This window comes from Oryctolagus cuniculus, chromosome X (assembly GCF_051225735.1).
Source record: "Oryctolagus cuniculus isolate XC-2025 breed Fujian yellow rabbit chromosome X, ASM5122573v1, whole genome shotgun sequence".
In the NCBI taxonomy this organism is placed as follows: Eukaryota; Metazoa; Chordata; class Mammalia; order Lagomorpha; family Leporidae; genus Oryctolagus; species Oryctolagus cuniculus.
Genome location: NC_142888.1, coordinates 78,963,331 through 78,988,000, shown reverse-complemented (window position 1 = coordinate 78,988,000; position 24,670 = coordinate 78,963,331). Strand labels below are relative to the sequence as shown.

At 39.5% G+C, this 24,670-nt stretch overlaps 1 protein-coding gene across 19 annotated transcripts in view; it reads left to right on the top strand.

Moving 5' to 3' along the window:
- LOC149119682 (uncharacterized) overlaps nt 1-24,670 on the top strand; it is a 135,157-nt gene that overhangs the window by 27,273 nt on the left and 83,214 nt on the right. For 8 of the 19 annotated variants that reach the window (XR_016227650.1, XR_016227648.1, XR_016227647.1 and 5 more), the window contains exons 2-3: nt 17,978-18,037; nt 19,181-19,224. Coding sequence is in view for 8 of the 19 variants with exons in the window: in XM_089323774.1 (XP_089179900.1) it covers nt 17,978-18,037; nt 19,181-19,224 (104 nt within the window). In the remaining 11 variants the exon portion in view is untranslated. Of the gene's footprint in view, nt 1-10,179; nt 10,713-13,053; nt 13,211-17,977; nt 18,038-19,180; nt 19,225-19,826; nt 20,226-23,654; nt 23,709-24,670 lie in introns of those variants that run through there. The other 11 variants (XR_016227654.1, XM_089323781.1, XR_016227649.1 and 8 more) reach the window with 8 other exon arrangements.

Below are 24,670 nucleotides of genomic sequence, written 5' to 3'. Positions count from 1 at the left end.
CTGTGACATAGTGGGTAAAGCCATCACCTGCAGTGCCAGCATCCAAAATTTGCGTCTGTTCCAGACCCGGCTGCTCCACTTTCTATCCAGCTCTCTGCTATGGCCTGGGAAAGCAGTGAATGATGGCCTAAGTCCTTGGGCCCCTGTACCCACGTGGGAGACCTGGAGGAAGCTCCTGGCTCCTGATTTCAGATTGGTGCAGCTCTGGCCATTGCAGTCATTTGGGGGAGTGAAAAAATCTCTGTCTCTCTTTCTTCTACCTCTCTGAATATTTTTTAAAAATAGGCTTAGTGCTTGAATAGAAATTTCTCTTAAGAAGGCATAAAAATGGCCAATGGGTATTTGAGAAATATTTTTTCAGATTTTATTTAGTAAATATAAATTTCCAAAGTACAGCTTTTGGGTTATAGTGGCTTCCCCCCCATAACCTCCCTCCCACCTGCAACCATCCCATCTCCCACTCCCTCTCCCATCCCATTCATCAAGATTGATTTTTTTTAATCATCTTTATATACAGAAGATCAACTTGGTATATACTAAGTAAAGATTTCAACAGACTGCACCCACACAGACACACAAGTATAGAGTACTGTTTGAGTAGTAGTTTTACCATAAATTCGCATAGTACAACACATTAAGGACATAGATCCTACATGGGGAGTAGGTGCACAGTGACCCCTGTTGTTAACAATTGACACTCTTATTTATGACGTCTGTAATCACCTGAGGCTCTTGTCATGATAACTGTAATAATAATTAGAGCAATGCAAATCAACACACAATGAGATATCACCTTATACCTGTTAGGATGGCTATTATTGAAAAAAGGAAAAAGAAGTGCCTGGAATGTTGGCATGAAAGGAGAAAAATTAGATTTGGAACCCTTGTATGTTATTGATAAAAATGCAAAATGGTACAGTAACCATGGAAAACAGCATGGAAAATTATTAAAAACTTAAAAATAGGAAAAGCATGCAACCCAGCAATCCCACTTCTGGGTATTTATCCAAAAGAATTGAAATCAGGATCTCAAAGAGATATTATTAGCACTCTCATGTTAATTGCAGCATTTCCTGATAACCAAGATATGGAAATTACTCAAATATCCACCAATGAATGAATGGATAAAGAAAATATGACATAATGTTGTTCTGCCTCAAATTTAAGAATGCTCTGCAATATGCAACGATATGGATGAACCTTGAGGGCACATGATAAATGATGGGTTACACTTATATGAGGGATCTGAAATAGTGAAAGTTGTTGAAGCATAGAGTATAATGGTATTTTCCAGGGAGCAGAGGAGGGGGAAATGGAGAATTGCGTGAAGTTTTAATTATGCAAGATGAACCAATTCTAGAGATCTATGGTGTCCATAGTTAATATTTTATTGTATATTTCTAAATCCTTTAAAGGGTAGATTCCCAAAGTTCTTTATCTATAATAGTTACATTTTAAAAAGCAGAGTATTTGATGCAGTGATTAAACCTCCATGAGGGACACCCCTATCCCTTATCAGAGTGCCTGGATTCAAATCACGTATCTACTCCTGATTCCAGTTTCCTGCTAATATGTCACATGAGAGGCATCCAGTCATGGCTCAAGTGGTTGGTTTCCTGCCTCACACAGGGAAGAACTGAATTGAGTTCCCAACTCTGGCTGTTGGAGGCATTGGGGGAGTCAACCAGCAGATGGGAGATTCATTCATTCACTTTCTTCTCTCTCTCTCTCTCTCTCTCTCTTCCTGTATGTGTATCTGCATGTCAAATAAATAAAATAAACTTTAAAAATAGTAAGTGTTCCAGGAGACCTAGATGGAAACTGCAAGGCTTCTTATGATATATCTTCAAAAATCCAAGAATTTCAATTCTTCCAAATTCTATTAGGTCAATTCAATATTCAAGGGCAAGTGAACTAGGCCTTAAATCTCAATAGGACGAATGTTAAACTTTCCACACAGTAGATTCTCAATAAAATTACTTCTGTTTTATTTCTGAAAGCTGAGCCTATAACTTCAGTTTCCCAGTATATCTTGTGCTTATTATTATAACAGGATTTTACTCTTTTTTTTGATGCTTGGGGTTGTAAATATATTTTTTAAAGATTTATTTATTCATTTGAAAATCAGAGTTACACAGGAGAGTCAGAGAGAGAGAGAGAGAGAGAGAGAGGAAGGGAGGGAGGGAGGGAGAGGTCTTCCATCTTCTGGTTCACTCCCCAGATGGCTGCAATGGCCGGAGCTGCGCCGATCTGAAGCCAGGAGCCAGGAGCTACTTCCAGGTCTCCCACATGGCAGGGGCCAAGGACTTGGGCCATCTTCTACTGCTTTCCCAGGCCATAGCAGAGAACTGGATCGGAAGTGGAGCAGCCGGGTCTTGAACTGGCGCCCATATGGGATGCTGGCACTTCAGGCCAGGGCGTTAACCCACTGCACCACAGTGTCGGCCCCTATAAATACATTTTATTTGGTAACCCTGGCCAACAAAAAAAAGGTTTTATGCCTTTAAAATTCCCTAGAATATTTTGCTGGGGGCTTTGTGATTAGATGTTGATAGAAATAAAATAAATGTCTGAACATTTATCATAACTGGTCTCTTTAATATGAGTCATCTTGTCTATCAATTTTAGTCAGAAGAAGACATACTCTATTTGCACTGTTAATTTAGAGGAAATAATCTGTTGTTAATTTAATTTTGCACTTCATTTTATTTGGAGTATTTTAGCTATCAAGTGAATGAGTTTAGTGACAATCTCCTAACTTCCATGTAAGCATTTTAGATAAAGCCTAGTAGTTGAAATGAGGTCTGTGCTGGAATTTTATATTTTAAAATACCGTAGTAAATTCTTTATTATTTCAAAAAGAATGACAGAGGTAATTTATGTGTTATAATTGGATTGTTCTTTTGGTTAAATGATAACAATTTGGGGTTGGTATTGTGGATCAGATTAATGTACTACTTGGGATAGCCACACAAAATACCAGAGTGTCTGGAATCTAGTCCCGCTTCCACTTCCAATTCAGCTCCCTACTAATGCACTTGGGCCGTAGCACAAGATGGCTCAAATACATGCATCCTTAACACTCATGTGGGAGACCTGGATGGAGTTCTTGTCTCCTAACTTTGGCTAGGCCTAGCCCTGGCTGTTATGGACATTTTGGGAGTGAACCAGCAGATGGTAATCCTCTTCTCCATGCCAATCATTCTGCCTTACAAACAATATTTGGTTTGCTATTAGGCTTATTTTTTCTGACTCTTGACTGTATACTTAATAGAAAGCAGGGTTACAGCTAAATAAAGTCTAAATTCTGTTTGAAAATGTCTGAAGGCATACATTGTTATCAAATCATTAAAAAATACAGTGTCGGGGATTTAATGAAGAATATAAATTCATTCAGTAAAATTAGCCCCAAATCATCCCATTATCTTGAATATAAGAATTAATAAAATCTTTAAAAAGTTCTTAGGGAAGTTTATAAATACTTCTGATACTGTGACCTCTAATAAGAAATATAAATTTTGTCTTCATCCCCTATTTGTTGGCACATGGCTTCTAGAGCTGTTGGAATATCTGGAGTGAGAAACATCATTTTGTCTTTTTTTTTTTTTTGACAGGCAGAGTGGACAGTGAGAGAGAGAGACAGAGAGAAAGGTCTTCCTTTGCCGTTGGTTCACCCTCCAATGGCCGCCGCGGCCAGCGCGCTGCGGCCGGCGCACCGCGCTGATCCGATGGCAGGAGCCAGGAGCCAGGTGCTTTTCCTGGTCTCCCATGGGGTGCAGGGCCCAAGCACCTGGGCCATCCTCCACTGCACTCCCGGGCCACAGCAGAGAGCTGGCCTGGAAGAGGGGCAACCGGGACAGAATCCGGTGCCCCGACCGGGACTAGAACCCGGTGTGCCGGCGCCGCTAGGCGGAGGATTAGCCTAGTGAGCCACGGCGCCGGCCAAAAACATCATTTTGAATGCTTAATAGTGTAACTGTTGGCTGGGGACTCTCCTTAGGAAAGGGCTGGTTGTCAGGGGAACTGACCTTGCTGGTTTTTTTTTTTTAAAGATTTATTTATTGATTTGAAAGGCAGAGTTTCAGAGGCAGAGGCAGAGACAGACAGAGGTCTTCTATCTGCTGGTTCACTCCCTAAATGGCCACAATGACTGGAGCTGGGCCAATCCGAAGCCAGGAGCCAGGAGCTTCTTCTGGGTTTCCCACATGCGTGGGTGCAGGGACCCAAATACTTAGGCCATCATCTGCTAATTTCCAAGGCCATAGCTGAGGCCTGGATTGGAAGTGGAGTAACCAGGACCCGAACCAGTGCCCATATGGGATGCTGGCACTGCATGCAGTGGCTTTACCTGCTATCCACAGCACTGGCCTCTTGCTATTTTTTTTAAGATTTATTTATTTATTTGAAAGGCAGAGTTATGGAGAGAGGTAGATACAGAGACAGAGACAGAGAGAGAGGTCTTTCATTTACTGGTTCACTCCTCACATGGCTACAATGGCCAGGGCTGGGCCAGGCTGAAGCCAGGAGCCAAGAGCTTCATCCAGATCTCCCATGTGGGTTCAGGAACTCAAGTACTTGGGCCATCTTCCGTTGCTTTCCCATGTTCATTAGCAGGGAGCTGGATCAGAAGTGGGACAGCACAAATTTGGACTGGTGCCCACATGGGATCCTGGTGTCCAAGACACCATCTTAACCCATGATGCCACAATGCTGGTCCCAGAAGCAGCCTGTGATTAGAGGGTTGGAACTTTCAGCCAATATCCCTCACTTCCTTTATCCTTGAGTGTTCAAGGAAGGGCAAGATTCTAAAGGTTGAACTGATCAGCCAACAGCCAACAATTTAGTCAATCATGCCTGTGTAATGAAGCTTACATAAAAATTAAAAGTGGGGTTTGGAGAACTCCATGTTGTTAGTGTGGAGGTAATAGCAAGAAGAGGCCATGGAAGTTTCATGAACCCTGTCCCATATCTTGCACAATGCATCTCTTCCATGTGGATATATTCCTCAGTCGAGTCCTTTTTTAAATAAATAAGTAATAGTAAAGTGCTTTCTTGAGTTCCGTGAGCTGATCAGGCAAATGATCAAACCTGAGGAGGTCACAGTACCCTCAATGTATACGTGGTCAGTCAGAAGTACCAGAAGTATAATTTGTGATTTACATTGGAAGTAAGGGTCAGCCTTGTAGGACTGAGCCCTTAATCATTGGGGTCTAAAGATAACTGAATTTTATGACTCTTCCTGTCCACTGGAGAATTGATGTGTATGGAAAAAAAATAGCCCACACATTGATGTCAAAAGTGAGGTATTGAGAGTGAGAGAAGGATAGGGATGGAAAGTACAGAACTTTTTTATCTTTTATATCATACTAAAGTACCAAAACATTAAGAATTTAAAGCTACAGTAGGGGCTGGAATGGTGCATGAGATTACCAACCTCCTGCAATGCTGGTATCTCATATGGGTGCTGCTTTGAGTCCTGGTTGTTCCACTTCTGATGCAGCTCCCTGCTAATGTGCCTGGGAAGGCAGTGGAGGATGGCCCAAGTGCTTGGTTCCCTGCCACCCATATGGGAGATCGGAATGGAGTTCTTGGCTCCTGGCTCCAGTCTGGGCCAGCCCTGGCCACTGATGCCATTGGAGGAGTGAGCCATCCAGTGGAATATCCCTTTCTGTCTTTCCTTCTCTGTAACTCTGCCTTTCAAATAAATAAGTAAATGCATGTTTTTTTTTTTTTTATAAAAAAAGAAGCTATAGTAAGCACTTTTTAAATGATGGTGATCTCAAAATATATGAAAATTAAAATAAGTCTAAAATGCTATGAAAAGGCAGAAAAATTAGAAACTTAAAGTTAATATATTCTAAACTTTGCAAATTGGTTGTAGCACTAGAATAACACAAAATTATGAAAAAGACTCTGAAAGTTTACAATCAGTCTCTTTATACTAGTGGGTCTTAATTATGAAATTCACACTTAAGGCACACTGATTGCAGAATACCCAGAATTATTTATGTATATTTCATGGTACCCTGAATATAATTTCATCCATTTCTTTCTTGGTCTAGAAGGTCTATCAGAATGAGTGTTAATGTTTTTATAGGAATAACCTGAATTTTCCTCTATTAAAAAAGCAAACAAATACAAAATTAACATAAAAGTCCTTGGTCCTTCAATTTTCACTAGTGAAATATCAGTTTTTCTGCCTGGATATTTTCCCCAATATTCTGTTTTGTTAATTCTTAATCATCCTTCCAGTCTCAGAAAAAGGGCCACTTCACCAAAGAGACCTATTCTAATACTGTTACCTAAGGCAGTGCCTGCTTGGGTCTAGCTAAGACTGTACCCTACTCTATATAATATTGCTTATCTTTGAGAACATGATGCTTTGCCAATGTTTCTCCTTGGGTAAACCAGTTAAAACCAGTTAGGTCCAAGACAGCTGACTCTGTCTTGGACCTAACTGGACCTCAATTTTATTATATTATAATACTAAATGACACACCTATTGGCTGCCATGACAGGAAATATTGGACTGTAAGAGGGATGGCACCCAAATTCTGAAAGATCTCCACCTATTCTTTAAAAAAAAGTGTGACAACTCCGTGTTACTTATTTGCATATTCCTTCCCTAGATTTCTTTATATTTAGCCTCTAAAGGGTTATGAAGTTGGTTTGTGAGTTATACTCCTACTTCTCCTATTCTTTGACCATTTAATAAATGCCTTTGTGCTTTTCAATAATTATCAATTTCTTTATTGGCTTTGCAACACCAAAGTAATGGCCAAAGAACCAATCCCCATACAAGGTAATTGGAGTTTGATACCAATACTCCGTACTGGAATTCAATTTAAATTAGGTTCTTTCTCTTATTGTCTTTCATAGTACTGTGTATCTCTCCTTCATAAGACTCTGAACACTTTATAATCATATGTATTTTCATTTTTTACTGTTCTTTCTCCCTACCTCCAGAAGGCAAACTTGCTTATTGTAGGGATTTTGTCTTGTTTATTGCTGTGTACACTGGTTACTTGAACAGTGCCTACCTGGAATGTAATGGGCTCCCAATAAATGTTTTTTGAAGAAATCAATGAATGATGGTTTCACAAAGAATTTTAACTGAAAAATGGAGTGAATGAAAATGGTACAAAAAAAATCTGCAGGCATTTCAAAACACTGCAGTTGGCAACCAATGTTGTTAGACTGAAGACATTCCAAGGATCAACTCATGACCTAGAAAGGGATTGAGCCAGAAGGGGCTGAAGTAAGTATGGATTGGTCCAGAAGGGGCTCTGATTTTGTTATGAGAGTGGATCACAGAATGAATATTGTCTTCCTGTGTTCCAAACTGGCACAACTGAAGAGATTTGACTGACAAATTCATTGTGTCACTCATTTGGTCAGCAAATATTAGGTGTATATTAGGCATAGTACTATGAACTGGACATATGTTGTAGTCAGGGTAAACTAGGATTATACAAAGGAAGATTTAATCTTATTTGAAGGGTGTATAAGCATGTAAGGAAAAAAAAAACTGAAATAATTGACAAATAGCCTAAATGGCTACCACAGTTAAGCCTTTGGTTCAACAATGATTTGGCTCATTATCCTGCTTACAAGCAAATATATACTCCCTTTGTCCCTGAGGAAAATAAACCAAAAGGCACATCCTTCAGGGAAGTAAACAGAAAGTCTAATATCTCTGAATGATTGCTACATCAAAGAACAATATGATTCTCATAATTAAAAAGACATATTTGCTCCTCACACATTGAATACACCCTGGCAAAACAGGGACAGGGTAATCTCAACACTCCTAGTACGAAGGAGAGGAATGAGAGACAAAACACAGTCACTGGCCTGTGAAAATTCTGAAACTTTAATCATAACCATTCCCTGGAGAAGGAAGATTTTTGATGTAGGCATTGATGTAACTCAGAGTCATACAGATCTTGGCTTTGCCACCTTAGAGATTCTTCCTTTTTCCTCGTTTCTGACTCCAGGTACATGGTAATTAGAAACTATACCTTCCCCAGTTTAACTAAATTTTTTATGTTTTGCCTCAATATCACCCTAACACCTTCCCAAGCAGCTACCACCAGCTTCTAGTAACCACTAATTTACTTTGTTTCTATGAGTTAGACTTTTCTACATTCCATCTATAAGTGACAACATGTAGTGTTTGTGTTTCTCTGCCTGGTTTATTTCACTTAACATAATGTCCTCCATGTGCATGCAGACTGTTGCCATGTCTGCAAATGACAAAGTTTCTTTATTAAGGCTGAGTAGTATTCTTTTGTGTATATATACCAAGTTTTCTTTATCCACTCATCATGTTATGAGCACTTAAGTTGATTTCATATCTGAGCTATTGCGAATGATACTGCAATGAACATGGCAGTGCAGGTATCTCTTTGACATATTGATTTTTTTAATAAATGCCTAGTAATGAGACAGTTGGACCATATGGTAATTTTATTTTTTAAATTTATTTTAATTTTTAATTTATTTGATTTCATTTTATTTAAAAGAGAGAGAGAGTGATTTTCCATCTACTATTTCACTCTCAAAATGCCTGCAACTGAAGGCAGCAGCCCAGACTTAAATGGAGTCTCTCATGAGTGACAGAGACCCAACAACTTGAACCATCACTGCTTCCTCCCAGGATGCACATTAAGCAGGAAGCTGGATTGGAAGTAGAGCTGGAATTCAAACCCAAGCACCCTAATATAAATGTTGGCATTCCAAGCAGCATCTTAATCACTGAACCAATGCCCATCCCCAGTAATTCTATTTTTAATTTGTTGAGGATCCTCCATACATACTATTTTCTGTAACAGCTATATGCATTGGCATTTCTACTAATAGTATAGTAGATAACTTTTCAGCCTCTGATAGCAGGTTCTTAGTTGCACCCCTCCCAGTCATTAAACCCGATGTCAGATAGTTTAGAATTATGCTTTTGCAACATGCCAGTTCTATGTATCTGAACTGGACCATTCAGAAGTAACAACACCAAAGAGTTTTTGGCTTAATACAATGATAGTTCAATTTTTCTTCTTTTCTAGTGTTTCAGATCCAGGTGACTCCCTAGATATGCTCTGACAGTAGTATACCAGATTGCTTTTATCCTGTGACAACTTATCACGCTTGCGTGATTTCTTTGGTCTAGAAAGAGAGACCACAGAGAATTGTGTACAAGCTCTTAAATCCCTCATCTCAAAGGTTACACTTCTGAAGAGAAATCATTAGCCCAAAGAGTTACATCTGTATATCTAACCATGATGGAGAAATGTGTTTGAATGTAGAGGAGAACCAAAAATCTCTGTGAATACTGGTATTGACTGCCACACGATACAGTATACAAGACAGGCCTAATAATGTGATTAGACACTGATTGAAAGTTATGTATGAAGATTTATGTCTTTGTGGGCTTACACAACCCCAAAATTACTAGCTCGACTTTAGGGTCCTTTTAACTTAGTAAATTGGGGCTTATGGACAAAGTAGTGAAAAGGTCTATAGTAATTTCTAATAAGGGAGATAAAGTTGCTTCCAGTATATGAGGGTGGTAAAGAAATTATATTACACTAAAGGAAAGTGTGTGTGTGTGTGTGTGTGTGTGTGTGAAACTAGCAGTATAAGTAAGATATACACATGAAGTTTCTATTCCCATGGGAAACTTATGTGTTTATGTTTAGATCCAGGGAGCCAACACAAGAACTGATTTTTCAAATTATTTATTTATTTATTTATTTATTGGAATGGCAGGGAGTGTGTGTGTGTGTGTGTGAGAGAGAGAGAGAGAGATGGATCATCCATCCATTGGTTCATTCCCAAAATGCCAAGAACAGCAGAAGTCAGGTCAGCTGAAACCAGGAGCCAAGTACTCTATATGGATCACCCCTACAGGTGGCAGGGACCAGGTACAAGGAATGGTATACAAGAAACTAAAGCAGATATTGCCACAATAAATGTCCATCATAGACACATCTGCATAGGTCCAAGCAAGTTTGAGAAGATAGGCAATGATGATGACTCAGAACTTATCAGGAAAAGAGTATGAATGGAGTACAGCAATGAAGAGGTATTTAAAGGAAAGTAAAATAGAGGAAAATATCCTACTGCTAAATGTTGGCTATGCCATGGTAGTAAAGTTTAAAGCAAATAATTTGCTGTGTTTAGATTCTCCCAGAAGAAGTTCCTGGCTCCTGGCTTTGGATCGGCACAGCTCCGGCCGTTGCAGCCAATTGGCGAGTGAACCAGCAGATGGAAGACCTCTCTCTCTGCCTCTCCTTCTCCCTCTGTGTAACTCAGACTTTCAAGTACATAAGTAAATCTTAAAAAAAGAGAATAGGATGTTTTAAAGTCAGTAGTTCATCCTCAGTCTAACCTGCCAAGACCAGGTAGAAGCAATATGGCTGCCTGAACAATGTTCAGAAGATGGCAAACTTCATTGAAATATAATTTCTATGCTAAATGACATTTCTACCATGATAACTGCTGGAAGAGATCTTGAAAGGACAAAAAGAAGATGGCTTTCCATTATAAGAATAAGGCTGCCGCTTTCCCAGAAAAGCCATGAATGTTCCTTCCACTTAGAGATATTCTCTCTTACCTCATTCCTGTGGTCCTGTATCAATGACCACTCAGCCCCCAGCAGATTGAGAAGTTGATTTGTGACCCAGACTCCCCTTCTAGCCTCTTTTCACAGTGAATAAATCTTGTGCTGTTGATGCTTAACTTTGGTTTTATTACTAGATTTAGGACACTGAGCATTCAAAGGACCTGATTTTGGTGTATCTCCTTACATTAGGCAGGAAAACAAACATTAGCTCATGTGAATGAGAAGAGAGAAAAAAGAACAATGGAAAGTATGTGGCATTGAATGATGGAAGGGACCTGGATGTCTTCAAAGCATGTCTTGAAAACAACAGATTCATAGAGCACTGGCTACATATTGAGTTACTTAAGACACAAAAGAGGGTCTTTTGTCTTTTGCTTTTGTCTTTTGTCTTTTACTTTGGAAGGCCAAAGCAAGGCATCGCTTCTTTCAGTAAGACTTTAGACATTTCTTGTACCTTTTCTTTTTTGGAAAAGCTTCAATCCATCCTGTGAAAGAATCAATAAAGATGAGTAGATATTTATAATTATTTGCTGAGGGCATGTTAGTAATATCTATTTTCCAGTATTCACCTAGGTATGCTCCTCTGTTTAGTACATGAATGAGTAAAGGGGGTAGCCTATTGTGACCACTAATAGAGGGTAAAGAACAGAGTTACTTCCCCTATAACAGTATGCAGTCCTTTACCCCCAAATACCTGAGAGATTATTTGTATTAATGCTCCTCTTCCAAGGTGGATAGAGTCATATATTTACTTAATAATTTTTTTGTTGAGAAATCACTGGGAGCATGACTTCTTTTTTTTTTTTTTTAAGATTTATTTGTTTATTTGAAAGGCCGAGTTACAGAGAAGCAGAGGCAGAGAGAGAGAGAGAGAGAGAGAGAGAGAGAGAGAGAGAGAGAGAGAGGTCTTCCATCTTCTGGTTCACTACCCAGATGGCTGCAATGGCTGGAGCTGCGCCAGTTTGAAGCCAGGAGCCAGGAGCTTCTTCCAGGTCTTCCACATGGGTGCAGGGGCCCAGGGACTTGGGCCATCTTCTACTGCTTTCCCAGGCCATAGCAGAGAGCTAGATTGGAAGTGAAACAGCTGGGACTAGAACTGGTACCCATATGGGATGCTGGCATTGCAGGCAGCAGCTTTACTCGCTGTGCCACAGCGCTGGCCCTGACTTTATGATTTAAAGTCCACCACCCACTGACATCTTTACTTCTGAGCTCATTCTATCTCAGGAACAGTATATTTGTGAGTTTTAGTTAGCTGCACAAGCTGAGGTTTTTTTTTTTTTTTTTTTGACAGGCAGAGTGGACAGTGAGAGAGAGAGACAGAGAGAAAGGTCTTCCTTTGCCGTTGGTTCACCCTCCAATGGCCGCCGCGGCCGGCGCGCTGCGGCAGGCGCACCGCGCTGATCCGATGGCAGGAGCCAGGAGCCAGGTGCTTCTCCTGGTCTCCCATGGGGTGCAGGGCCCAAGCACCTGGGCCATCCTCCACTGCACTCCCGGGCCACAGCAGAGAGCTGGCCTGGAAGAGGGGCAACCGGGACAGAATCCGGTGCCCCAACCGGGACTAGAACCCGGTGTGCCGGCGCCGCTAGGCGGAGGATTAGCCTAGTGAGCCGCGGCGCCGGCCCCAAGCTGAGGTTTTAAAGTCATTTCTAAAATCTCTTGTGTAGTACCGCTTTATGCTGCCTTATCTGCTAGTGTATTTCGTTTGATAAAATTACTGTCTTCTCTCTGGTATCTCCTGTAGTATGTGACAGTCACTCCCAGAGGTTCCAGTAGTTCCTGAAGGAGAGTTAATATCTCTTTATCATGTTTAATGGGAAAGTTCTTTGCAATCAGTAGGCTTCTTTCTTTCCAAATTGCGGCATATGTATGTAACACAAGGAAAGTATATTTGGAGTATGTGTAAATATTAACTCTTTGGCCTTTTCCTAATTGTTTTTTTTTTTATTTGACAGATAGAGTTAGAGAGAGAGAGAGAGAAAGGTCTTCCTTCCATTGGTTCACCCCTCAAATGGCTGCTACGGCTGGTGCATCGTGCCGATCCGAAGCCAGGAGCCAGGTGCTTCCTCTTGGTCTCCCATATGGGTGCAGGGTCCAAGCACTTGGGCCATCCTCCGCTGCCTTCCCGGGCCACAGCAGAGAGCTGGACTGGAAGAGGAGCAACAGGGACTAGAACCAGTGCACATATGGGATGCCAGCACCACAGGCGAAGGATTAACCAAGTGAGCCATGGTGCCAGCCCTGGCCTTTTCCTAATTGTAAAGTTCTAATCAAAGCAGTAAGTTTAGCCTTTTGACCTGAAGTGTTAGAAGGCAATGCCTGAGCTTCTATTACCTAAGTATGATCCACTATGGTGTAGCCTTCCTTTCTAACTCCTTCCTTCATAAAACTGCTGCCATTAGTAAACCATTTGGCATCTGGATTTTTCATAGGTGCATTTCATGGGTCAGGCCTGATTGAATATACCTGCTACCAACAGTGATGAGGAAATGTAGTCTTGTCCTTAAAGAGATCTCTGAAAGGAACAGCATGTGTAGTCCATGACAGTATTCCCTGATACCAGACTTGAGGATCTACACCATCTTTTATGTAAGTAGGTCTTCCTCAGTGCTTATTGACATCATTGCAAACAGCCAAAACTTAGGAGCAATTGACTTGAGAGAAGAGCCCAGAAATGATAGCAGATCTCTTCCAAGCAAAAGCTTTGGACATTCAGACATCACTGAAAACTGGTAAGAGATAAGAATATCCTCTATTTGACACAGTAAAGGCAAAGTATACCTTTGAGAGTGAGGTTTATCATCAATTCCATAATAATGCACCTTTTGGAAGATAGGGGTCTTATGTACATAGTTATTACACAGTGACTCCTGTTGTAAATTAAACAAATTAACACTTTTACATATGGCATCAGTAATTATCCAGGGCTCTAAAGGTGAGATGTCTAAACTGTGGAAGACACCTTAGTCCTTAGATCCCATTGGTCTTCAGAAAATGCCATGAGCTCTCTCCTTTTGAAGGTGGAGAACGTTCCGTCTTTTGATGACCACTTTTCTTGTGTTGGGGGCATGGATCACCAGGGTCCTTCATGGAGGGGCACTCTTTGCACCAGTATCTTAACTTTCCATAGCTGAGACATTCTCCTCTGGGCTATTTAGCCAGACCAGAAAGCCTCCTGTGCTGATTTTGAGGTCACTGAGTGTTAGTTACAGCCATTGCATTATATAAACTTTCCTATGTACTACTTCCCTGTAGGAATACCCTTTCCTCTTTAGCCTTGCTTTTTTTTTTAATCCAAAATACTTTTTATTATCTGACTCATGGAAATTTGGGGTTCTGTGGCCAATTTTTCTGAAACTGTACCCTTAGCAGTGAGTCCATAGGAATGGATGTGGAGTCCTGTATAGCTGAAAGTCTCTCCATAAACTGGGAAGACAGAATACACATGGCTCTCCATGAGCCCAGTTATGATTAGACATGTGACTTGAATTCTTTGTATGAAATGAGATCTGGTATTCCAAGAGCTTTTTGTACCCAGGTGGAATTTTCTGTTCCAGCCACTTTTGGGCCCCCTACAGGTTGATTCTAAATCTGGGGTGCTCTCCTAGATCTGAAACAACTGCCCAGTACTCCACATATTGGGGGGTGGGGCTTTTAAGCATGATACGCAGTGTATCTGGATTCTAGGGGGCACAGTTCTTACTAAGGTTCCAGTAAACCATAGGAAGCATTTGACCCATGCCTGAGATGCGTTATTCAGGGCTTTTCCTGAAACCCAAAATATTTTGGGAACCTGCACTGACACTCATAGGGTATGCTCCAGGGTGACACCAGCATAGAGCTGGGGCCACACTTAGAGTTCAGCTTGAACCCCAAAGCTCCAGGACACCAAGTATTTTAGGGAGCTTGCAACACCACACCTAGGGCTCTTGACCCATAGGAAACATTGAACCCCACACCTGGAGTCTCTGCTCCAGGGTAGTACCAAGATTGAGGTGAAAAACCATAGCATTGCTGATGCTGCAAGGTGTGTGGGACTGGGAATGGTGGGCATCAGTATGAGGTAGGGACTGCCCCTCCATCTTCCACTAAAAGTAGAAGTCTTTCCCTCCATAGCCAGATGTGGAACCTCCACTATTGCTGAAGGTCCCAGCTCCTGATGCTGTGCATGACAACAGCTGATGCTGTGCATGGTAACTAGGCAACAAAACTGGTTTTCCTCCTCTCCCCCAATGTTGGCCTCTTTAATGAGGTAAGGGGTGGTGCATCTATCTGTAGTCATAAAGCCACCTTGGAATTATATGGCACCTCTATAAGTTCCACGTGGAGCTCAAAATCCATGTTTTCATAGCATTGTCCTTTAGGTCACAGATGAAGCAGATCCATCCTGGGAAATGAGGCATTTTGATAGACAGTAGGAGTATTGAATTATATGTGGGAGCTTGTAGTGACTTCCAGCTGAGCAGACCTAAACTGGCTACCTGTCTGTCCAACATCTTGTTTTTTTTTTTTTTTCCCTTGTTATTTTCTTGAAAGTTGCCTCATTTTATGCTTTAACAGTGGGTCTAAATCCTATACTTTTAATCCTTGCTTTGTAGGAAATGGCCAGGTATCCACAAAACAAAGCCAGATTAGGGTGCTGCATATTGGGTGGCCTGGGCATGCACAGGGGACAGAGGTTTCCAATCAAGATTGCCTTGGTGGGCATTTCTACATACCAACTCTGTCCTACCTGATCTATGAAACTTTCACCTTGCAATTGGGGAATCAGATTTGAGACATCTTTCTCTTGTTACCCCCTGTAAAGTAATAATAATAAAACCTTTTTGTTCTCAAAAGGCTGACTTTATGGAACAGGACTGGAAAGTGGCCAGGGCCCCTATTACAATACTTGATAGAAATGTGATACAGGAATCAACACTAAATTATTTTACAATTTTATTTACTCTGAGTTTCTGATTCAGTAACTCAAATTCACAGGTAAATACTTATACAGCTTATGCAGATCAAAGTTCATTTTTCAGATGAGGACTTTGTAGATTGAAGGGGGCATGGGCCATGAACTCATCTTCTTTTCAACATCTCTTTTCTCTAAGACCATCTGAGAAGCCTCATACAGTAAAACAGATAGTTTAAGAGCTAATACCTTTAAAGGTCTTTGGAAATTTTAATAGATTGAAACTGCCTGAGGGAATATTTTTCTGAATGGCTTTTGATAAGCCATTTAAAGGAGAGAGAGAGAGAGAGAGAGAGAGAGAGAGAGACACCTTCAAATGACTCTGTCTACAAAGTTTACCCTGATGAAACACCTGTTAGTAGATATTATTCTTAACCCTTCAACGAAGAGCTCAGGAATGAAGAAAAATAAGAAGCACAAAAGAATATACAGAAGAGGAAAAAAGACTGTTAAAGGCAACAGAGCTGGAAATTCCCCTGAGAAGTATCAGGAGAGCAATGTTTCCTAGTGCCCTCCCAAAATCAAGGAGGGTTTTTTGTTTGCTTGCTTTTGCTTTGTTTTGTTTTTTTACTACTATGTGGAGAATATGAACAAAACATATTTGTTTATACATAGACAATATTTTCCATAGTCATGTTTTATTGTATGCAATAACTTTTTAACTAAAACAAACAAGGCCATCAACAAAATTTAGTTTCTTTTAGCCTTCACATGATACTTGTCTCCTGTGGAAAGAGAAAGGTCTTAGAGCATTGGAAACCTGCTGATTGGGTTTCTGCAATGTGATTTTGAACTCTCATGGCCAATTTAGGAGTATAGCAGGGAGCAAGTTCCCTCACAGATCCAAAGAACTGCTTCTGTCACTTTTCCAGCCTCTTCCTTAGCAAAGGCCAAATGTTAGGGTAGGAAGGCTGTCCTGGAGTTATGTTTTATACTATACATGGTATTTCATTCTCAAACTCTAAAACCTTCCCAGAATAAAGCAGATGTCAAGAACTGAGAAACAAAAATGTACTGAACAAAGGAAGCTAGCCTGACCACCAAGGGAAACAAAGGCAGTAATAGCAGCCTGCAGCATTTCAGGTCTTTTCAGTCCTGCCCAAAGCCCTTAGGAAACAGAATTTCACAGGAAATTGCCAATTAAAACCTGAAGTCAGAATTGCAGATTTTCTGAACAGGTGATTTTTCTGGCATGTTTTAGGTTGAACAAAATCGGGCTTGAGTCCCTGAATTGGATAGCATATGGAGAAAATATAATTTGCCAAGAGAAGTTAAATTTATTTTCTATTTAAAATGTCACAAGGCCTGGGACTGATTAGTTCTTTCTTTATGGAAGGCAGAAAACGAGAAAATCAAGGTAATGATAATTATTGAAATGATATACATTGGTATTATGTAACCATCTGAACCATAGGCGATTAATCATTAAGGCAATCAATTATTCTTTCAATTAATATTTTCAGTTAAGTGTTATAATTACATGAAAAAATGATTGGCTTTTATGCATATCAGTAAGTAAATGACTCGTTTGTGTTCAAAGTTAACTTATTATAAAGTTTTAAAAGAGTTGATTATTTGAAGTAGAATGAGAAGTGGAGTGTGTGGGAATCATAGCAGTGACTCAAAACTCAGAAAGAAAAGTATTATCGCTACCTGTCAGATACAAAGTTAGATGAGGAATTTTCATGTTGGTTACAGGATAAATATTAGAGCTTTAGGTCCTTAAAATAGATTCACAGGTATCACTGGAGTGTTACAGATAAAATGTAGGAGCATTTCAGTAGTTCCGTGGTATGGAGATAGTCTAAATAAGTGGAAAATGAGAATTCATAATTTCTATATTCAAGCAAATGTAGAGAGTCATGCATTATTTTATTAAATAGTTCTCTTGCACATGTTTTGCTTTTTCCCATCTTCTAATTATAGTAGTGGAAAAACACATATGGGGCCATCTAGTAGCAATGCATATTTTTCCACCTTTGGCTTTAAAAACAATTACGGTTTTCCAGAATTGTGTCCTATCTCTTTTGCTTTCAAAACAAGGAGAAGCAAACATGATTTTCTTCATGGTAGGAATCCCTTAATAGCTGTTTTCTTCACTGAACAGTTTGAATATTATACTTTATAATTTTCTAACCAGTGGTGGCAGCTGGGAGTGGGCAGAGGGGGATATTTGAATAATCATAAAAGCCTTAATTATCAAGAGAAGTCTGCTTAATGAGTTCTGTATTTCAGCAATATCATTAGCAGAGATACTTAGCTTTTATAGTTTTTAAGGAATCATTTTTGAGTGTGCTTTAAAATTGCCTTTACCTCCAGTCCAATGGACATAGTAAATCAGTTGGGAACAAGGCTGTGATATTAAGCAAATACTCACCTGAAATGCTTATTTTTTATAGCTGATGTCTCTTCTGACCTGTTAATGTTCCTTCTGTACCTGCCGACTATCACACTGCGAGGTGAGTGTCAATTAACTATGTATATAGACATGTGCTTGTGTCTCTTCTCTATAAAAATCAGGCAAATTGCCTAACAAGAATCTTGCTATGAATTTCAGAAATATAGTTATTTCTGTCTTCCTTTTTGATTTCCAGATGTAACTAATGTTAACTGTTCTTATATATGCTCTTTGAAATGTTTACAACTATGTAAGCATAATTTATATTGTGAAGTATATTATCTGAGGGTTCCACAATATGTTCATGGAAAATGGAATTAAAAGATAAGTTTATTTTGCTGCACAAAAATTTTGAAAGTCATGCGTATGAGGAGTATTCAAAAAGTTCATCTTATGAAAAAAACTATGCAGAGATTTCAAAATTTTTAGCCATTAAATAAACATCTTTTAAGTCTATTTTCTACAAAGTTTCTGAAGTACTCTGGTGGTATTTTGCTGCTGTTGCTGGAAAACTGATGAGATGAGTTTGACTTTGTGTCCTGATGTTGATGAGGATTTATGAAACCAGACACAACAGTGAGAGTAAAGGAAATGAAGTTTTGTTTAAGAAGAAGAGAAGCTCTGGAGAATATCATCTGAGGGGATGGTAGAAAGAAAGGGACCAAGCCACTGAAGTCTCACAGTCTAAGGGTATTTGTATGTCTTAAGTGTGTTATCTCAAAGAACAAATGCAGTGGTTATACATTAGCTACTGTGAATGCAGGGGCAGTCTTCATGGAGTCTTTTCTAGCTTGTTTCTGTTGAACCTGTCTTGTTGTCTGTTGGCAAATATTTGTTAAGATGGACTTCCATCCCATTTTGTTTCCTGTGTACATGCTAGGAAGGGACTACAGGATGGAGCCAGTCTGGCCTGCTTTGAGTCCTCACTAAGTAGTCTCTCACTACTTTTTCTATTTAATATATATTTTGATGATACTTCCCTACCTATATATAAAGTGACAGCTGCTTGTTTTTGAAATGCTGCAAAATATTCTATTTTATGAATGTACCATAAACCAGCCTTTCATTGATAGGCATTTAATTAATTTTTAATTGTTAGTACAAAAGTATACAAACAGCATCCTTGTACATATTTCCTTGATCATGCATGCGATTTCTAGAAATGGAAATGCTGCGTAATTTATTATTATTTTTTAAATTGTAGGAAGATATTTTTATGATGGTGTCACCATGATAACATCAAATGAGGTATGTACTTCCACTTAGTTCTGTGAATTATATACGTGGTAGTGCAGTTGGAACACATATAAATAAGTTATAATACGAAGCTGTTCAGAAAGCTGAAGAGAGACTAGTTTTTCTACCTCAGCATATGAAGGAAAGCCATATTTACACCCTAGCAAAGTGATAATCTGTGGGAGGCAGTGGAGCAGAGAATGGAACTATTATAACAGGGAACTTCAAAATTTTGAATAGCATTAAAAGATACATTTATTTTGGTGCAAAAATTTTGGAAGGCATGGACAGCTTTTTGTAATATTCATTTCCGTTAACTTTTTGGAGATTTTTGTGTGTGCATGAATTTCAAAATTTTATATCCAAATAAACTTACCTTGCAAAAAAATTTTTGAAGTACTTGTGTATGTCTTAAAAGACATATTTTCTGGAGTATCTATGCTTTAAAAATGTCATTCATCGCATAAATATATCCAGTCAATCTTTTTAAAAAAGATTTTATTTACTTGAAAGTCAGAATGAGAGAGGGATACAGAGGCAAGGAGAACGAGTGAGAGTGAGGGTGAGAGAGAGAGTGCACGAAACTTTTATGTACTAATTCATTTCCCAAATAGATGCAATGGCCCAGCCCGGGATGGGGCAGGCTGAAGCCAGAAGCTGGGAACTCCATCTGGGCCTCCTATGTGAGTGGCAGGAACCCAAGTACTTGATCCGTTTTCTGCTGCTTTCCCAGGCACATTAGCAGGGAGCTGGATTAGAAGCGGAACACTGGAATTGAACTGGTGCTCCAATATAGGATGCTGGCATTGCAGGCAGCTGCTTGACCCACTGAGCCACAATAATGCTCCTCCCCCGGCATTCAATCTTTGAATCAGAATGATTTCTTAATAATAAGATTTTATTTATGCTATTGTATTTTAGTTGAATAATGGTTTTAAATGCTTACATTTGACTTTCAGTATTTGTGAACCAAAAATAACTTTTAACAGGTCTTCTAAAAATTATACCATGTTCTCCAATTCTTGAAAAAATTTTTTTCCACTTTTATTTAATAAATATAAATTTTCAAAGTACAACTTTTGGATTATAGCAGCTTTCCTCCCCCCATAGCCTCCCTCCCACCCACAACCATCCCATCTCCCACTCCTCTCCCATCCCATTCTTCATCAAGATTCACTTTCAGTTATCTTTATATACAGAAAATCAACTTGCATTTCCCTGATGGCTAGTGATCCTGAACATTTTTTCATGTGTCTGTTGGCCATTTGGATCTCCTCTTTTGAAAAATGTCTATTGAGGTCCTTGGCCCATCTCTTAAGTGGGTTGTTTGTTTTGTTGTTGTGGAGTTACTTGATCTCTTTGTAGATTCTGGTTGTTAATCCTTTATCTGTAGCATAGTTTGCAAATATTTTTTCCCGTTCTGTCGGTTGCCTCTTCTCTTTCCTGACTGTTTCTTTTGCAGTACAGAAACTTCTCAGTTTGATGCAATCCCAATAGTTAATTTTGGCTTTGACTGCCTGTGCCTCTAGGGTCTTTTCCAAGAAATCTTTTCCTGTGCCTATATCCTGCAGGGTTTCTCCAATGTTCTCTAATAATTTGATGGCATCAAGTCGTAGGCTTAGATCTTTAATCCATGTTGAGTGGATTTTTGTGTAAGGTGTAAGGTAGGGATCTTGCTTCATGCTTCTGCACGTGGAAATCTAGTTTTCCCAGCACTGTTTGTTGAATAGACTGTCCTTGCTCCAGGAATTGGTTTTAGATCCTTGATCAAATATAAGTTGGTTGTAGATGTTTGGATTGATTTCTGTTGTTTCTATTCCATTGGTCTATTCATCTGTTTCTATACCAGTACCATGCTGTTTTGATTACAACGGCCCTGTAGTATGTCTTGAAATCTGGTGTTGTGATGCCTCTGGCTTTGCTTTTGTGGTACAAGATTGCTTTAGCTATTCGAGGTGTCCTGTGTCTCCATTGTGAATTTCAGCATCATTTTTTCCAGATCTGAGAAGAATGTCTTTGGCATTTTGATGGGTATCGCACTGAATCTATAAATTGCTTTTGGGAATTTGTATATAATGGTTCGTGGTGTTTTTGAAAAAAAAAAGCATGCACAAAGATTTACTACAAAAATGAGCAGTTTCACTACATTAATAGATTCCATTTTCTCTGTGATCCCTGAAAGAATATGCATGTCTGTTTTAATGATCACTATCAAGCCCTAGTTCAGCACTTGCAATGCATTTTTGTTCAATAAACACTGTTGACTTAATTAATACTTCAAAGCACAGTATATAGAACTTAAAAGAGAATCTCTGTATTCTTGTATTTGAGTTTCATTTTTATAAGTATTTTTTATTATATGTTCAAGTCACCTACCAATTGCATCTACCAAAAAACCCACCAACCCAATTTAAATATGATCAAATTAGTCTTATATGAGGATACAGAGTAAGGAGATATTTGGCCTAATTGTTAAGATGCCTGTATCCCACATCAAAGTACCTAGGTTTGATTCCCAACTCTATATTTTGGCTTCCTGCTAATATGGGAGGCAGCAGGTGATGGCTCAAGTAATTGAGTAGCTGCCACTTATGTGGGAGACTTGAACTGAGTTCCTGGCTTCCAATACCTGGTCTCTGAACCACCCTGGCTATTGTAGGCATTTGGGGAGGGAACCAATAGATGAGAACGCTGTCTCTCATCTGTCTCCCTCTCTGCCTCTCAAATTTAAAAATAAAAACTAATAATATGAGGATCACATGAATCTTTACTTGATAGATAATACAGAGAGAGTGATATGGAATTATTGTTTATTACTGTTTAATGTGTAATAAAGTTGCAATGAGACATCACTCTAAAAATATTATCAAAAGATAGTTTAAAATTGCCAAATATTTTTAAAGAATTATTTAGTTATTTATATGAAAGGAAGTGACAGACAGAGAGAGAGAGAAGATGTCAAAATCTTCCATCAGATTTAGACAGGAACCTTAAGTAAGTTAAGAAAAGTTTCCTCCCCATTTTACTTTTTTTACTATATTTTATAACAGTTGTCATTTACTGAACTTTATATATATACACATATATATATATAAAGGATTTTACAAGTATTATTTAATTTTAATCTAGTGACAACTCTATGAAGTACCATCATCATCATCATCATCTCAAGTTTGGGGTTGATAAAACTGAGTGCAGAGATTAGGTACTTTGGCCAAGGTCACATAACTGCTAATTGGCAGAGAAAGTAGGTAAAACATGATCTTTTATATTTCAGGGTCTACACATTGTTTTATTAATTTAAATATTTATTTTAAAAGACTTTCGGGGGGAGAGGGAGAGGGAGAAGGAGAGGGAATCTTCCATCAGCTGATATACTGCAATGGCCAGTGCTGGGCCAGGCTGAAGCCAGGAGCCATAAACCTCATCTAGGTCTCCCACATGATTGTCAGGGGCCCAAACACTTGGGCTATCTTCAACTGCTTTCCCCAGGCCATTAAACAGGGATCTGGATCAGAAGTAGAACAGCCAAGACACGAACTGGCGCCCATACTGGATCATGGCATCGTAGGTTGTGGTGTTACCCATTATGCCATAGCACCAGCCCTGGATCTACATATTTAAGCACAATACTTTTACTGCTTCTGAACAGTTGAAGACACAACTTTTTTGAGTATGATTGAAAGTGAGATTTTCAGCCGGCGCCGCGGCTCACTTGGCTAGTCCTCTGCCTGAGGCCCCGGCACCCCAGGTTCTAGTCCCGGTTGGGGTGCCAGATTCTGTCCCAGTTGCTCCTCTTCCAGTCCAGCTCTCTGCTGTGGCCCAGGAAGGCAGTGGAGGATGGCCCAAGTGCTTGGGCCCTGCACCCGCATGGGAGACCAGGAGGAAGCGCCTGGCTCCTGGCTTTGGATTGGCGCAGTGCGCCGGCCTTCGCGACCATTTTGGGGGGTGAACCAACGGAAAAAGGAAGACCTTTCTCTCTGTCTCTCTCTCACTAACTCTGCCTGTCAAAAAAAAGTGTGAGATGTTCAATGTCTAAAAACACTTGCTTTGATAGAAAAGGCAACATCTATATTGACTGAAAAAATTAATAAGAAAGTTAGCTTGGAAGAACAGGATGTGTGAAGAGAAGCAATATTTGATAAAAGCAATAGGGGAAGAAAAATGCTTCCTTCTACCTGTTATTTGGTCTGTGAGTTAAATCAGTGTAACATAGATTAACAGTGGAAAACCAATTCTAGTTACCTTTATAGACACAGGAGTCCCACAAAGTTAAGAGTCTCAAGGAGGGGACTAGATGATTGAAGCTTATATAGCATCCTGAGCTATAGAATGGAAGAGGGAATTGGGGTTTGGAGTGTAATGGGGTGGATTGGTGAAGACAAATTATTGAGTGGTAAGGGAGGAAATTTATAGTGTATAAAGATTGCCTTTGTATACAGGTAAGTCTCAAAAGTGACCAGAGCAATTTTGGAGCAGCCCTCTTCCTGGTACAGGTAACTTTACTATTATAAATTTGCTTTATACAAGTAGATTTCTCTTACAAAAGGGAAACTTTTCGGAGCTATTCCTGTGACTATTGTTTGGCAAGGTCACCAAGGCAAATTTTGGAGTGACATATTCTAATTTCCCAAATATGATTTACTAAATACTGGGTCCTAAGCCCCAACAAAGCAAACACATTACTTCTGTTCGAACATTTGAGTAAAGAGAAATTCAGAGCCAAGTAAGCTATTAGTTCTCCAGTGTTGAAAAATAAAAATGGAAATAACAGATAGTTGTCTAAGAAAATTATCTAGGAGATTGTAAGTAGAAAGAATTAATTGCTTAAATTTGCTAATCAGTAAATAATTTGTTTTTTTTTTCTTTCATAAAGTATAGCTGCCAGGTATTGTTAGGTTCCTATACAATACTATACTATATTTATTTTTAAAAGATTTATTTATTTAAAGGCAATGATGAGAGAGTGGGGCTGGGAGAGAGAGCGTGAAAGTGAGAGAGAGAGAGCTTCCATACTCTAAGGCTGGACCAAGCTGAATCCAGGAGCCAGAAACTCCATCCTGGTTAGCCTAATAGGCCAACATCTGTTACCTGTGTAGGTACATTAGCAGGAAGATGGATTGGAAGCCGAGGAGCTGGGACTCATGCTGGCACTGTGGTATGGGATGCAGGCATCCTAAGTGGTGGTTTAACCATGGGTGCCACAATGCCTGGCTCTGTACCACACTTAATGAAAAATTATTTCTTCATAAGTCTATCCAGTGTACAAAGTAATTCCATCTGTGGAAGTAGGTTAGGTAGATATTTTACTTTGTCTATTTGGTAAATGCTCATTTTGTTGCACTTTTGGAAACTTATTTGTGAGGCAGAGAGAGAGGTAGAAGGAAAGACCTCTTATCCACTGATTCACTTCCGAAATTCCCACAGTGGCCAGGACTCAACCAGTCTGGAGCCAGAA